This window comes from Lissotriton vulgaris, chromosome 11 (genome assembly GCF_964263255.1).
Source record: "Lissotriton vulgaris chromosome 11, aLisVul1.2, whole genome shotgun sequence".
Taxonomy (NCBI): domain Eukaryota; kingdom Metazoa; phylum Chordata; class Amphibia; order Caudata; family Salamandridae; genus Lissotriton; species Lissotriton vulgaris.
Window position 1 is genome coordinate 591,704,991 of NC_141699.1, and position 14,968 is coordinate 591,719,958.

The 14,968-nt window shown below is 42.3% G+C and overlaps 1 protein-coding gene across 1 annotated transcript in view; it reads right to left on the bottom strand.

Moving 5' to 3' along the window:
* The window catches only part of REEP4 (receptor accessory protein 4), a 121,542-nt gene extending 106,922 nt beyond the window's left edge, over window positions 1–14,620 (bottom strand). The window contains exons 1-2 of the mRNA XM_086943685.1: window positions 13,839–14,620; window positions 7,221–7,258 (exon numbers count right to left, since the gene is read on the bottom strand). Of these exons, the coding sequence (XP_086799811.1) occupies window positions 7,221–7,252 (32 nt within the window). The 5' untranslated portion in view covers window positions 7,253–7,258; window positions 13,839–14,620. The remainder of the gene's footprint in view (window positions 1–7,220; window positions 7,259–13,838) is intronic.
* Between the last annotated feature and the right edge of the window lie 348 nt (window positions 14,621–14,968).

Sequence of the window (14,968 nt, forward strand, 5' to 3'; positions counted from 1 at the left end):
CTCTACATCCCTCGGAGGTTGCTCCCTGGTAAAATAATTCCTATTAAAAGACTCAATAAAACAGCTCTCTACAAGACCCAGCCCGCATTTCCGGGTTGAAATGATACGGTTTCTTTGATAAGACTTATCTGCCATATACCGAGTGTGACTCTTTGCTCAAGTGGTCCTAGTTTACCCAAACAAACAAAGTAAATACATACATACTAGTGAAACCTCTACCCAAAGTCCTCTGAGCATGCCTCTAGCAAGGCATGCCAGAAAAAAGCAATCGCGTGACAATCCATAGCAAAGGTACAGATCTCTTTCTTACTGTGAAAGGATTTCACACTATGACAGTAGTGCACCTCTACAAAGCTCTGGCCGGCCCAACCCAGCTGAAATAACTGCGGTTATGGAGACATCCCATCATAAGGATAGCTCTCCAAAGTCTCAGCTGTCCCTTCAGTGAGAAGAGTGTTGTGCCAGTTACGAGTACATCTTCGCCCTGAGCCAAGTGAGTCATGTCCAAGTAATTCCTGTTAAAAAGAAAACCTGCACTGAAAACAAATCTCTCCAAAGTCCCATAGCTGTGAAGTTTACCAGGCCCACACGCGACTAGTTCGTCCTCGCCTAGTTTTTTTTCTAAGAATTATGGGATTTATATTGGGTTAAATTAGACTACAAATCCCAGAATTGTAAGAAAAAAAAGGGCTGGCCTAACTAGACACACTTGGACTTAGGAAACTGCAGCTCGAATACCAAGCGGTCATTTAATGTTGAAGCAAACCACGCCATAATAAAATAATCGTGCCACACAAACAACCCTCCCATTACAAAGAAGCAAATATTCTAGCTGTATGGATGTCGTGCACTAATAGAGAATCACTCCAAGGCAAAAGTGCAGCCATTACTCTTGCTTTATTAGTAAAGTACACCAATATAGCAAGTCACCAATTATAGCATACATTCATTGCAGCTGTGCCCGAATCTGCACGGGGGTCTGGCAGCATATAAGCAAGATGCCTGCCATCTGCCCCGGCGGGAGGGGTTAGACACTTGTTGTTTCACATTTTCTTTCGGGCACTCCCTGTGGAAGGGAGTCATTCCCAAAGAGCAAACGAAGAGATTTTTAGGTTAACAGCGTCCAAGGAAAAAAAAAAAAAAAAAAAAAACACACACACACATACACCCGTTCGATTTGAGGTCTGCTATTGAAATGTCACAGTGCATCCCCCACTAACCCAAAAGCTATGGTAGTCATCTCTACTTAATGCAAAAGATGGAATTTTAGATCCGCCTTCCAAGCGACAACCCCATTTCTGGCATTCTAGTAAAATCTTTAATAAAATGTAGGCGCATATAGACTTACTTTTAAATGGTCACATTAACCACTGGGCTAGCTTATCAGCTATGTATGCTGACCAGGTATATCTGCTTGTAAAACGGCCAAGGAACATGGTGCATATGCGGTTTAGTTAATGCACTTCTCACAGACTTACGTTGAAATAGCTTGTCACAAGTTTGAATCCTAGCATACTCAAAGGATGAATTTGTCTTCCTGTGAAAAATGCATATACCCTGCATATCATAGGTTTAGACCCTTGAGAAAAACTAGTATGAGAGCCGCGAGTTCAACGGTTTTTGTTCCCCACAGAATCTTGTGCAAAACAGTAAATAGTTCACTGGTCCCTCACTCCTCCAACAGGCCGCAAGGCATAAATGTGAGGCCTCTGAAGACTAGATTTTCTTCAGAGGTCAATACAATGAGTACCATTCAGCTAGCTAATAATTAAACAAACAACTATGAAGTGACTGTTGCACAGAGTTCAACATAATCGTTATTGGTATAATTGTACATAATCGCCTGCATATATTTGGTGCATTGCATATAATGTGCGTTGAGTAGACATGCTGTTTTTGGACTATACAGATTACAGGACACAATTCAGTTTAGGAAATTTCTTAGCAGTCACAATCCCCGAGTAGATGTGCGGACCCCCAGGGGTCCCTGGACCACAGGTTAAGAACCACTGCTCTAGGCCACAAACAGAGCACTGTGGTACTTGGGGAGGAGAAACACAAAACCTGGACAGCAGTCATCACTACACCCACCAGAAGAGCACTCATCATAAACACAAGGAAAAAAATACTCCTATTGCCTCTCATTTGCATCATGCCCTGTAAAGAAGGTTTTTGAATCATTTTTTAATTCAAGAACTGAACAGCTTGCTCAAATGAGCCACCCCTCAGAAATAGTTTGTAATGGCATTGCCTCCAGTTCCTGGAAAAGGCAACAAGACGAACACATTCTTCTAAGCCTAAAGACATAATCAGACTCCGAACAATCAGTCAGAGCTGCAGACACCTTAAACAAGCTCCCTACAGAAGAAGTTCGCCCCTATGTTGAAACAATATTTTAAATAACCATTTATACAAAGCAAAGAAGAACAAAAATATGATCGCCAATAAATCTTTGCCCAGCCAATCCCATCAATTTTCAAAGAAATCCAGGAATAACCACACTTCAGAAGCTGCACATAGTTAATGCCTTGAACACTACTGACGTCCACCACACAGGACTACTGACCATACTCTGGAATGTGGGCATTCACTGCAAAGTCTTGCCCTGGAAAGTCTCCTTCTCGGCTTACTCCAACTAACTCACCCCTAAGACCTGGCTTTTCAATTTGGACATTTAATCTTAGCAACACTTACTCTCTTCTCCTTAGTATCTCTCCAGCACCAGGATACTGTTATCGTGACTGATAGGCTTTACAAGTCCCACCATATACACCAGTATTTTACAAGTCCCACCATATACACCAGTATTTTACATTATCTCCATACCACCATAAACCTCCCATCTTTATAACCTAGGCACAACAGTGTTTTAAGGCTCACTCATCAAATCTATGTAAGTGTTCTCCCTGGATTGATTAAATACTTACGTTTCAATTACACAAATTAAAGAGCTCCTTTTCAAGCTCCAGAACACCAATTATACCATGTACGCAATACTTGCCCCTTGCATGATAACTGCCAAAGGTTAGACGACTTCTAAATTAATTGAGGCATATTCTAAAAAAATATTTGAATGAACTCACTTAACTTGTTCACAAGGATGAGCTTTCCCTACGAGTACCGAATCTCCACGAAGACAAAGTGCAGCAAGCTCAAAATTCAGCAGCCTGGCTGCTCCTACATCTGGGATCACATGTCCAGCCCCCTTGACATTGCACTGACCTCTACTCTCCCACCAGATTACTGATAGGCCACTATGCCCAACGCATCAAGGTCTCAAGGAATCATAGCAAAGTAACACCAAAAACATTTCCTGATCCACCACCCTAGAGGAAGCCTCTGGTTCAACACTCAAATGCCATGCTTCAACAAAACCCGACTTGTAGGTTGTTCCTTCTCAGTCCAAGCCACCAAACAGTTGAATCCTCTCCTCATCCAGATAAGGACTTTACAAAACAAGTGTGTGTTCCAAAAGGCAAAAAGCAGCTCTCAAGCTTAAGACCACCTGAGAGATCCCTATAAGGTAACAGCTATCACAAACAAGCAATCTTGATCACTGGCAGAAACGAGAGAATAATCACCCACTACGCTGCGATTCGCAACCATCTAGATGAAGTTAAAAAATATATATATAGCTTTATGTCAAGAATGTTTTATCCTTCTCACATACCTTACTATTTTTGGCATGCATAACAGCAGCAACAAGTTTGTCATGATACGACTCGGCTATGTAGCATGACCTTAAACACCAGTTTCAAGTGCATACTAATGGCAGCCACGAGCTACACAGATGGAAGCTAACATAACTTGCGCCATGGCATAATGCGCGACAAAATGCATTATTTAATGCCCTTCAAGTCACAGGGGGCTGCAGGACCTACCGCTTTAGTGAAACAAAACAGAGTCAGTTTTGAAGGGAAAAGCTTGACCCAGATATGGACTAACAGTTTGACTTAAGAGATGACACCTGGGTAACCAGACTAAACAACGTAAATGCAATCACCTTGGTCAAAATAGATACAGGTGGAATCTCTAAACTAAACCCACCAAAGAGACTTATCCCACATGCTGTCCCCGTTTGAACTTCATTTAACACTCACATAAAGAAAGATCACGTATTTCTTATTACTATCCCGCCAAAGACCTGGCTATTTCAGTGGTGGAACACAGCAGAATTTTGAACATTTACAAACACGTTTTTGTTATGTGAAAGACTAAAATTTGAGAATATTTTTAACTTTTCAGACATCTATGCGAGGTGAAGGAACTACTAAAAGGACTTCTTTAAATTAAAAAAAGGGTTTTTAAATATTTACTTTTAGCTCAAGAACTGGGCTGGAAGGGAATGTGGCATGCAGGGTGCAAGGTCGTTCCATGAAAGTTTGGGAAACTGGGGCTATTACCAGAGTGCAGCAGAAGTGGGCGGCAGGGTCACTAGTTCCTGGTACTTATGCTACCTGTCCTTTTACCAATACAATCTTCAAGTTTCTAAATATTAATTTCACTGCTCATTATTCTACTAATACAGCTGTTTTCTGGGATAAATGGATTACAAAATATACACATGTATCTTTAGGAGATGCTCTTCACAACCATATTAACTATGTTAAGAAGCATTTCAATCCTGGTATAATATAAATAAAAACAATATCACAAGGTTACTTACTACGAGGTTAATTACACACAGTACATATTCAAAACCTAATGTTAAAACATAAACCAGCTATTTCAGCACCATGGACCCACATAATGCCCCGTCAATGCAATTACAATCCTGTCCATTCACTGGACCTCCTGTTAAAGATCAGAAAAACATACAGCTCGGTCAGCTAACTTCAACTATGAACTACAGATGACACCCAAATAGTTTAATACGTTGACACAACGTTCTTGCAATACACATTTATCTTGCCCTCCAGCTCTTCCTCCCTTTGCACTATTGGGACCCAAAAAGTGCAGGTGCACACAAATCCTTCTAAAAACATAAAATCATGACCCTTCTTAAAAGTTCATTTGATAGGAAGCACAACACCAACATTCGAAGCATAAGTATTCTATTCCTTGATTGAGTCAAGATAAAAATATAAAACAATGTTTTGCTTGTTACTACACGCGTTGTCAAGGGTGTGATAGGGATCAAGGCGTCAAGCAACATTGTACCCCTTAAATACACAAATACTTCAATGCAGTGGCAGAAAAGTGCAGCTATCCGTCTGACACACAGGCAGAACATGTATGTAGGTATTTGTGTAACACAAACCTAGCCAAAAGTAAGTAGATTGACAGGGTCATATACCTCACACTTCAATATCCATTCATAAATAAAAATTCCAAAAGGTGTGAAACACTATTGTTGAACTAAATCGCACCATATAATTCCATTTACAATACATCCTTAAAATGTTTTTTTTTAACATTACTCACTAATCCAGTTTAAGACATTAGAAGGCACTAGCCTCATTACAATTCAATCACTTAATTTTCTTCACAATCAATAAGCCAATTTCCTAGGTTTCCAAATAGTCACTTTTAACACATACATTAACCAACTTAACATGGTCTTGGAAAAGAAAGGTTGTATATCGATATTGGAACATGACATTTATTTCAAATATATCTGGAAATGTGTTAATCTAAACATACAATTAGAGTGATTATCTTCAAGAAATAGTAGAACTCTAAATAATGTATTGATAGTGTTCACTGCATAAAGGATTAGTTACAATGTATACGATTCTCTCGTCTCCACTGAGTAAGTTAAGCAGTATCTACTAACCAACAACCTCTCAAAAAACAAAATACCTGGGACATAACTTTCACCGATAAAGGTTTCAAACTCTGCTAGAAATGTTCCCTTAATAGACATAATTTAGGCTTGCCACACAATGTGGTTTTATGCGTAAATATTCCACTTGATACAAAAGTGTTCTGATGCTCGCATGAGGGCTATACCAGCGGTTTAATAGCTGTTCCCAGAGCGTGGCCCAGGACTATTAAGACAGCAAGGGCATCGGATGACCAGCCAGTACACTCCTTGGCAGAAGAGCTGGACTGTATACCTAGCAATGTATCTGTTGCACACGTCCCCTACAGATTGTATGAATGTGTTATAGTATTCAAATGACGATTTTAAGTACGAGTATGCATACTTATACTCTAATTCTCCAATCTGCACACCCGGAAAACGTTTTCACTATAATAGAAGGGAGGAGCTTGAAGAGGGTGCGAGGTTTCATATCTTCAGTCTAAAGAGCCTTGGAGGAGAAACGGGAAGACAAGGCTTTGAACCCATCGCAACCAGTGACGCCTCTCCCAACCTCCAGAAAGCACAAATGAAAGGATTCTGGTCCCGCCTCGGTCTTAGAAAGGATGAAAAACCTTTATCTATTTAGCTGACACTCCTCTTCCCCTACTTTAGCTTCAGTTGGTATTCTTAGCACTTGGACGCCTCAGGGCAGCTATGTGCGCTCTAGAAATCTCAATTCATTCATTTAGATGTACTATAGGGTTGAAGAATCGCCTAGCTCACATGCTGGAAAGCTACTCTATTTAGGGCTTTCCAGTTCACCCTCTGCTCATCCGCTCTTCACGGGGAAGACAGCTGATATTGTGTGACAGTCACAACAAGAAAGCCGGTATGTCTACATTCTCCATCACTAATATCCGTTTACACCATCCTGTTCAACTCACATGAGGTACAACAGAAACATTGCGCGCTTGTATTGTTTCAAACTTGCAAATATACCTGAATTTGGGTTTGAGATCCAAGAATGACAACCGAAGTCAGCTTGGTAAATTACCCTAAACCCACACATATTTAATCCTGTTAGTTCAATAACTAGTATATTTTTCATTTTGTCCCACTGCACTCTGTACTATTCCAACACCAAAGCAACGAAAGCACTCAGTTACAGTGCTGTTATACTGATCTGGAACACACTGCAATTCTAACCTTGGAAGAACCAAAATCTTCCATTTCACCTCCTTTTTGCCCTGGTTTAGCACTGTTTCTTAAGCAGTAGGGCTCACATATAGGTCTGTAACAACAACTCACTCCGGAATGATCATCTCTTGCTGGTCCAGAGATTATTACCAAGTACTGCTCTGATAATCTACTTCTAATTGGAGAAACAGCACTTCCCTGTAAAAGGCCTGTTAAAGATGTTATGTACTTGTTACCAGCCAGGTAATTACTGTTATTGTGGCTAAAAAATACTTACATGACCACCCGGGATATCAACGAGGAAACCATTGTGACCTTAGAAAAGAGAAAAAATTATGCACATTAGAGATAAAAAATACATCTAGTGTTAATTTATCCTTGACCTAGGAATTGAGCAGGTGTACAAGATCAGAAAGACAGACCAGGATTATAAGGTGAGTGAACAAACAGAAAGAAGGTCAGCGCAATGGCACAGGTAGGAGGCAGATTTATAGGATCAAGAATGGAAGAGGTTTATAAGCTTAAAATACTAGCACAGTAAGTGGACCGGAGTACATTGTCAAACGATCAGCAAAAGAAACAAGCAAGCATGTGCTCAGAGTAAAACAGCAGCAGGAGAGGGGAAGGTCTATTTTATCATTTTATTTTTATAGTGGATTTATTAAATACATATGCAAAGGTAAAGAGGGCTGTAAAAGCAATCTAGTGGAGAAGTGGGACAGTAAAACTTGAGAACTGTGGAGGCTGTACAACAATAAAAAGGTGGTTCAAAAATGATGAAAGTGATCTAAAAAAAAATAACATAAATAAATAGTTCCAATGAAGATGAATGAGAAAGAACGGAAGCAAGAAGAAGAACCAGGAACAAGGCCCTGGGATCAGAGAGCTAGAACAGCTAGGGCAAGTACGGAAAAACAAAAGTACACATGTGTATTCAATTTCAACAGAATTTGATGCAATGTGGAGGGCTTTGGAGTGAGAAGATGGAGCAAAAAAAAAAAAAAAAAACTGAAGATAAAGTAGGGAGTAAAACTTTGTAAAACTTGGAGGAGAGAAAGATTAGGCGAGCAGGTAGTGGAGAAGGACATTACTGTAAGCCATCCATGAGAAAAATGACTAAAAGAAAGCTCTTTAGCTGAATCAGCAGTTAGGAATATTTGAAAGCAACAACAATAGAAAACCTGGTATCGGCAAATGAGTTTACTGGAAATGCTTGTTGAGGCATGACAAAGTATTCAAAGTTTGCAAACAGAAGTGAAGAAGAATACAAAGTACGGGTGAAAACTAGTACATAACAAGCATTGGCAAAGCCAAAGCATTGCACCCATTGCAAAGGGCTACAGAGCTATCGGCTTTGCCATACTTTTTCCTAAATAAAAAGGATACATGTGCAGCAACAATCTAAATGACTTTTTCTTAAAGGAAAAGAAAACCATTCTAAGATAGACGCAACAAATGAACAGTAATGTTATGTAATGATTTTTCTTAAAAGAAATAAACCTGCTGAGATGGAAAAGTCCACTGCATGGTAATGGGCATACACCAAGCCCTAGGTGCCCCAACATTGCTGATGTTTGGATCCCTAATGCTGATTTTTGTTGTCAAAGGCAAACATAGATCATGCGTGTGCACCATACCATAGGCCCGTCTCGTGAATTGTGGTCTTGTTCGACCGGGAGGGTTCTCAAAGCGCTACCCTCATAGTGGTGAAAGGCTACTACCTTTACCAGAAGTTAAGCAGTACAGGCATGATGGTGGCAGCATACAGTGTAGTGATCAGTAACAGTGAACAGGTCCTTTTGACCTGTGTGACTGGAGTAAGGCCTGCAGGCTCACTCATTGAAAGTTCCACTGCTGTGTGCTTGACTCACCCTTGCCCTACAGCGAGATGGTGTGTAGTGCTGCACAGTGCACGTGTGATGTACATGTGCTGGGTGTATGTATGTCTGTGAATGATACACTACAGGGATAACGCAATACTGTGCAGTGTGTGTAAGTTATATGCATGTGATGGTGTATGTGTGCCTAAGAGTGATACTATACATAAAGGGTGTAGTTCTGTGCAGGGCATATGTGTTATATGCATGCTATGGAAGGGAGTGTGCCTGCAAGAGGCACAATACATGGTTGACTCTGGGTTCCATTTTGGGAGACCAGGAACTGCATGGTGAAACATAGGAAGAGAAGGTAGGGGAATCCCCCTAAATGTGTTTATTGCTGCATTCCTGTAAGCTGGGTGGGACACACTGAAGAGAGGGAGAGCCATGCTCCCCCAGTACACTTCAAAGGGTGCTTTTTGATTAAGAGGCAGGGGGCCTGGGTACATCACAGGAAGATGGGGCAGATAAGAGAATCACAGAGTGTAGGGCTGGGGCCATGGGCTAACCTTTTGATCTACATATCAATGTGGTTGAAATCCAGGTGCGAGCTCCCAACCACTCCCTTGGCCTGTGTTGTAGGGCCATCAGCTTTGGAGCTGCTCCTACTGTGTTACTGCTTTCTGGGGAAAGACAGGGCAGACGAGTGTGCACTTCAATAGGAAGAACACTCCCAACATAAACTACAAATACTCAAAACTCTATATTACATTTGCTATCTGGAAATGGACTATAAGTAGGGAAGCTTGAGATTCCAAATATGGTCAACCGTCAAACACCCAGTCAGGCTGTGCAAGGAGGAGAAGCTTTGCAAGACTTCTGCTTGTGACCAGGACTGGGGGCCAAGCCCGCTAGTCTCCCAGCTTGAGGAGGGAACATCACCCAGGGAATCCAAGACCACCTGCCTTGGAGCACCAGTGCCTGCCATGACCACTGTGCCCTTAACCCCTTCGATGCTCATGACGAGCTGAGCTTGTCATGAGGTACACCTCTCGTACGCTCATGACGAGCTGAGCTCGTCATGATTGCATTGTTTTCTGAGTTCTTCAGCACAGCAGGGGAATTGCTGCAGCAATGATGGTGTTCAAGGAAGAGGAGAGCATTGGATGGAGCAAGGTTCAATGGAGAATTCTGTTGTGTGGTTTCCCTTATCAAGATTCGAGCAGATGGCTGTTGCACCAATCAAGTCATTGCCCATGTGCATGGAAAGTCAGTGACCTGTGTATGCCAGAGGAAGGCGACGACTGTTGCTGTGTCAAAAAGGTCATGGTCTGTGTGCAGTGAGGGACTGGCAACCCTGTATGCTAGACAGAGCCTCTGAGAGTAGATTGAAGTACTGAGAGGGCTGCAGCTCATGTGTGGCAGAAAGCCAGCGACTGGGTGCCAAGAGCGGCCGCCGTGAAAAAATGTCCTGGATGAGTGGTCCATAGGCCGTGTGCGGCAGTGAGCCATCAACCCTGTTGCAGAAGTGGCCACTGAAGAAATATGCTGTGACGATCAGGTCTGAGCCCATCCAACCCCACCCTGGGATGGACCAAAGAGCTTACCCAGCTTGGAGGAACCACAAAGTACCTCCAGTCGCTGCAACTGCACAACTGCGCGTGAGGAACTTGAAGTTCACCGAGTATAGCCGCCTGGGCCCCATGCACAGAACTTACTGGAGACAGATGATCCAACTCTAGCGCCCGCAAAAAGGACACACTCAAGGACTCTGGTCACCTCTATATACTGATTAAGACTGAGTTTGAGCCAGTCAGCCTATCTTCGAATGATTTTTCTTAAAAATGAAGAAAAATAAATTTTACAATAGTAGCCTGCCAAAACCGTGGCAGGCAGCATGAGGGGTGCAAGTGGACGTGAGTAATTGTTTAATGAAGAGGTGGGGTGCAAAAGTGCCAATAAGACAGGGAGGTCCCTCATGCACTGGAAGGATGAAAATCATCCAATCAAAACACAGGAAGGTCAAAATGCTCCTTGTGCAGGACTAACACTAAAGTCGGGAAGAGAGCCATTCAACTGAGAGCACGGAACTTAGACAGACAAGAAAGCAATTGAATTGTTAGCAGGGGAACATACACGAAGAGGAAGTATATACAGAAAATAAGTTAGGGCCAGATACTAAACTATGTGAAACCCCAAACTGGGAAGAGACTCTTGGAGAATGCAAGTTAAGCCTACACTACACCAACTCATGTTACCTAGGGAGTTCATTGTTGCACACTGTTGCAACCCCAGGAGTTTAACAATGCAGTGGCCAAGCAAGTCTTGAATGTAGACCTCCCTCTGTCACCGCATCTCTCCAGCAAAACAAGCCCTTCCAGCCAGAGAACAAAATCAAAAAACCGCGTCACACAGCAGGTTAGCCACTGAAACTGGATCTTTTTACCTTCAACTAAATCAACAGTGATACACCCACAAGGCACCATCTAAATATTTATTTTATTTATAACCACTTTTCAGAAAAAGCTGAATCAGCAATACCTTAGTGCAAGAAGCCACGCTTATCGACAACCAACTTGAATTAGGAGAGTGGTAAAGGACCAGCTGTCCCCCAAGCAGATCACATTGTTATGCTTTGGTTCCCAGAGGGGAATACGTTACTCTTGACCTACCCATCCACCCAGTGCCACTAACGGAACAGAGTGGCAAGCACAGCCGCAAGTTAAGTATGTGATATGGGGAATGTCCTTCACACAAACAACCAGTACAACCTACTGCCTCAGGACTCCATGTCAATTCTTACTAAAAAAGTATAGGAATCTCTTTATACACAACAGTCCGAAGACGGTGAGGAAACATAAATACATCTCAAGCATCTTACACCTGTTACACCCATGCTTAATATAGCTACAAGATCGCAGCAAACATTTGGAACACCTACAGATCTCAATACTATACCTCATCACACAAAGGCAACTATGCACAGAGTATGCCACCCGCGCACAACAAATGGCATATTTTCCTATGTAAAGATACACAAAAACTACTGTTCCTTGCAAAACCCAATCACATTTCCATTAAAATGTAGCGATAGGTTTACTACAACATCTTTAGAGCACCTCGCCATCCTCCCCACCCTGCAAGTTCAGGTAACAAATTCACTCTACAAACTATCAACCATGCACACAAAAAATACAGAGTAGCCCAACCACTGTGTAGTGTTTTGGGCATCATCATGGGTGTTGGGTGCAAACACAGAACAAGAACAAAAATGAGGATGGTTTGCTGACAGGAATGAAACGAGAAATGGGCAATTTCAGACACGGTAAGGGAAGAAAATGTGAAGAAAAACAGTGGTCCACCAAGTTGAAAGCCATCGACAGATTAAGGAGAATAAGAAAAGGAATTAAGTTATTGTGATGTTTTGGAGTTAAGAAAGCAGGGGAGGCGAAAAAAATACAGCATAGATATATTAAAATAAATTACAACAGAACGATGAAGTTGCCCCTAGACTTGCACAGGAAGAGGGTATGGGTATAGAATCGGAGGCCTGGCACAAGAATAGAGTTAGCCACGGTGCACAATGCGTACAGTATTTGAGCATAGAAAGGGTGGATATACAGTGTCGTAAAAATGACAAAGGAAGGGAGATGTACAGGTTTCAACTTAATAAATGAAGTTACACAACAGATTCTACATTGGCAGAGGTCCGCACAAAGAGCTGGAGATTGGAACAAGTACGGAGGAGGAGTATGTATGTAAACTGACATAAGATAGTAATGAATACGGTTTAAAGAATGACACGAAGATGGAAAGTCAAAAGTATCAGAACAGGTCATAAAGGAAGAATATGCATACAACATAATCCAATATCTGCTGCATAATCTGCAGATTTTTACCCCAAAATATGTTTCCATCTCAAACGGACCTAAAGTTATTAAAAACCCAGCAACATGTCTTACTGAAAGTGGAAGGCCTAGGCAAAGGTTGACTGATCATCTTTCTGCTGCTTATTTTTGTATTTCAGTGTCAGAGTGGCACTAATGAGGTGAAACCTTTTCTCGGAAAGTGTTAACGTGCAGGAATGACAAAATAATACAAGAATACTAACATAAAATATGTTGCATTACGCCACATAATTTGCCTTTGCTTGCCACATAATTTATTCAACCATGCTGCATAATTTGTTCCTTACTGGTCACATTATTCCAGTGGCTATAATATTTAGGAGGCTGGTTAGAGAGACACAGAAAATGAAGGGGCAACGGGCGAAATAAGAGATTTATGAAGTAAAAGGCTGGTACAAGTAGAGAGCAAACTAAACGAGTCAAAAAACAGGAATAAAAACACAGCTTACATATATTGCCAGGGAACTGGCGAAGGAATAGAACAGGTATAAGAGGTCAGGTCAGCGATTAATATACGAAAGGAGACCAGGAAACGGAGAGATATATAGGGTCAGAAGTCATTGCCGAAAATGGAAACGCTTTATAGGACCAAGGAAGTAGTAAAGAAAGTGAAGGTTATATATAGAGGTTTGAAGGCTGGCGCTGTTAGAGAGAAGGTGTTTGGATTTAAGTGGCCCGAACAAGAAGTAGAACTAAACGATCAACACATGGGCTCTGTGAGTCTCACAGAAGTAGAGCAAGTGTATAGGGCTGAACAAAGAACACAGGTTTATATTGGCATCTTTAAACCAACAGCATTTCGTCAAATAAGTAAAGGGAAAAGTATGTGTAGATGGTCATTTGACGGGTACAGCTATATTGGACTGCAAGAGCAAGGGTGCAAACGGTAGTCTGGAGCCTTACGAGTCGAGTAGAAAGTGTAAAGAAGAAGCGCGTGCCACAGAAAACTAGCAGGTGTATATAGGGGGTAGGGGGTGAAGGTGTGCAGATGTATACGGTCAGTGGCTAAAAAAAACATACATAACAGAATATATAGTAGTAGTTCAGGGGATCGGGAGAAAGGGGGGTCGGAAGTACGTGGCCGAGAAACGAACAGAAGAAAAGTAAAGGTGAATTTACCTCCATGTCAACCCACCACCGAATCAGGGCGATTCAGATCGCGAGTCTTACCTTCTGTCAAGAGCTCAAAATAGATTGGCAAGACTTTGCATCCAAGTTCCAAATGTAACCGACGAGAGGAAGTTCTCAGAAAAGCTAGTTTTAAAACTGATTGGCAGGTTTTGGGGCGGTACTAAGAGTGTCTTTGTGTTTGTACTTCCCAGTAAGCGCTGCGGTTGGTTAGAAAGGATATGACCCGCCCAGAAGCAGACGGTACGCCCCGCCCTAAAGAAACCTTACTGACCCGGAAGAAACTGTACCTGCTACCTCCCCGGAAAAGACCTTCCCTCTGCTCCGGAAAGCATGGCCCAGCCGCACGTGGCGTGGAGCCGTGGTCCAGCCAGCGGTCTGTGACGACACAGGTGTTTTGTTTGGTAGACTGAGACCCCGACTTTGACGCGTGAGCTTTTTTGCCTACCGGGAAAGGGCAGCGCAGTCGCGTCAGGGGGACTGGCACTGGCGGTTAGTCTCTCGTTGTCAGGCTGGCGCGGGGACGCTGTAACTTACTGGCCTCTATTTACCCGTGAGCTCGTAGGCACTGGGAAAAATTATGAGAGTATTTCACTCGCTCCGGTCCTTGCTCGGAGTGCACCTTGGGCGAGCGGAGAAAACTCCGGCCTCGCTGCTGTTGGTGTAAAATGGGGCAGCAAGGGAGCCCTCTTCACAACACAAGCTGGCTCTGATTTTATGTTCAAGACTGTCCAGGGTACTGTCAGTTCATAAAAAAAAAATATCTATCTCAGATCATGGCCCAAAGACACGAGTGCTTAACAAGAGACCAGGAAGTACGTTCTGATTAATAGACCTCTTAAAATAGCTTATTAGCATCAGGAAAAAAAATAACAAACAGTTCGTCCCAGCACGGATGTCATTGGATAAGAAATAACTAACCATCATGTAGAGGAAGTCCAAAAAAGCATCCTAGAGTGAAGAGGTGGGGTAGGAGGCAGGCGATTTGGGGGTTTTAGGAATCCGGAAAGGGTATTTTTATAGGATAGTAAGGATGGTATATGGTACAGGAAAGGGTAATATCACAAGTTTTCAGGGGTCAGAGAAGGATAGCATTAAGGGGTAGTATAGGGTTTTTAGAATTCAAAGTAGGTTAGCATTGTTACGGTTTTTAGGTTTCCCGGAAGGGTGAG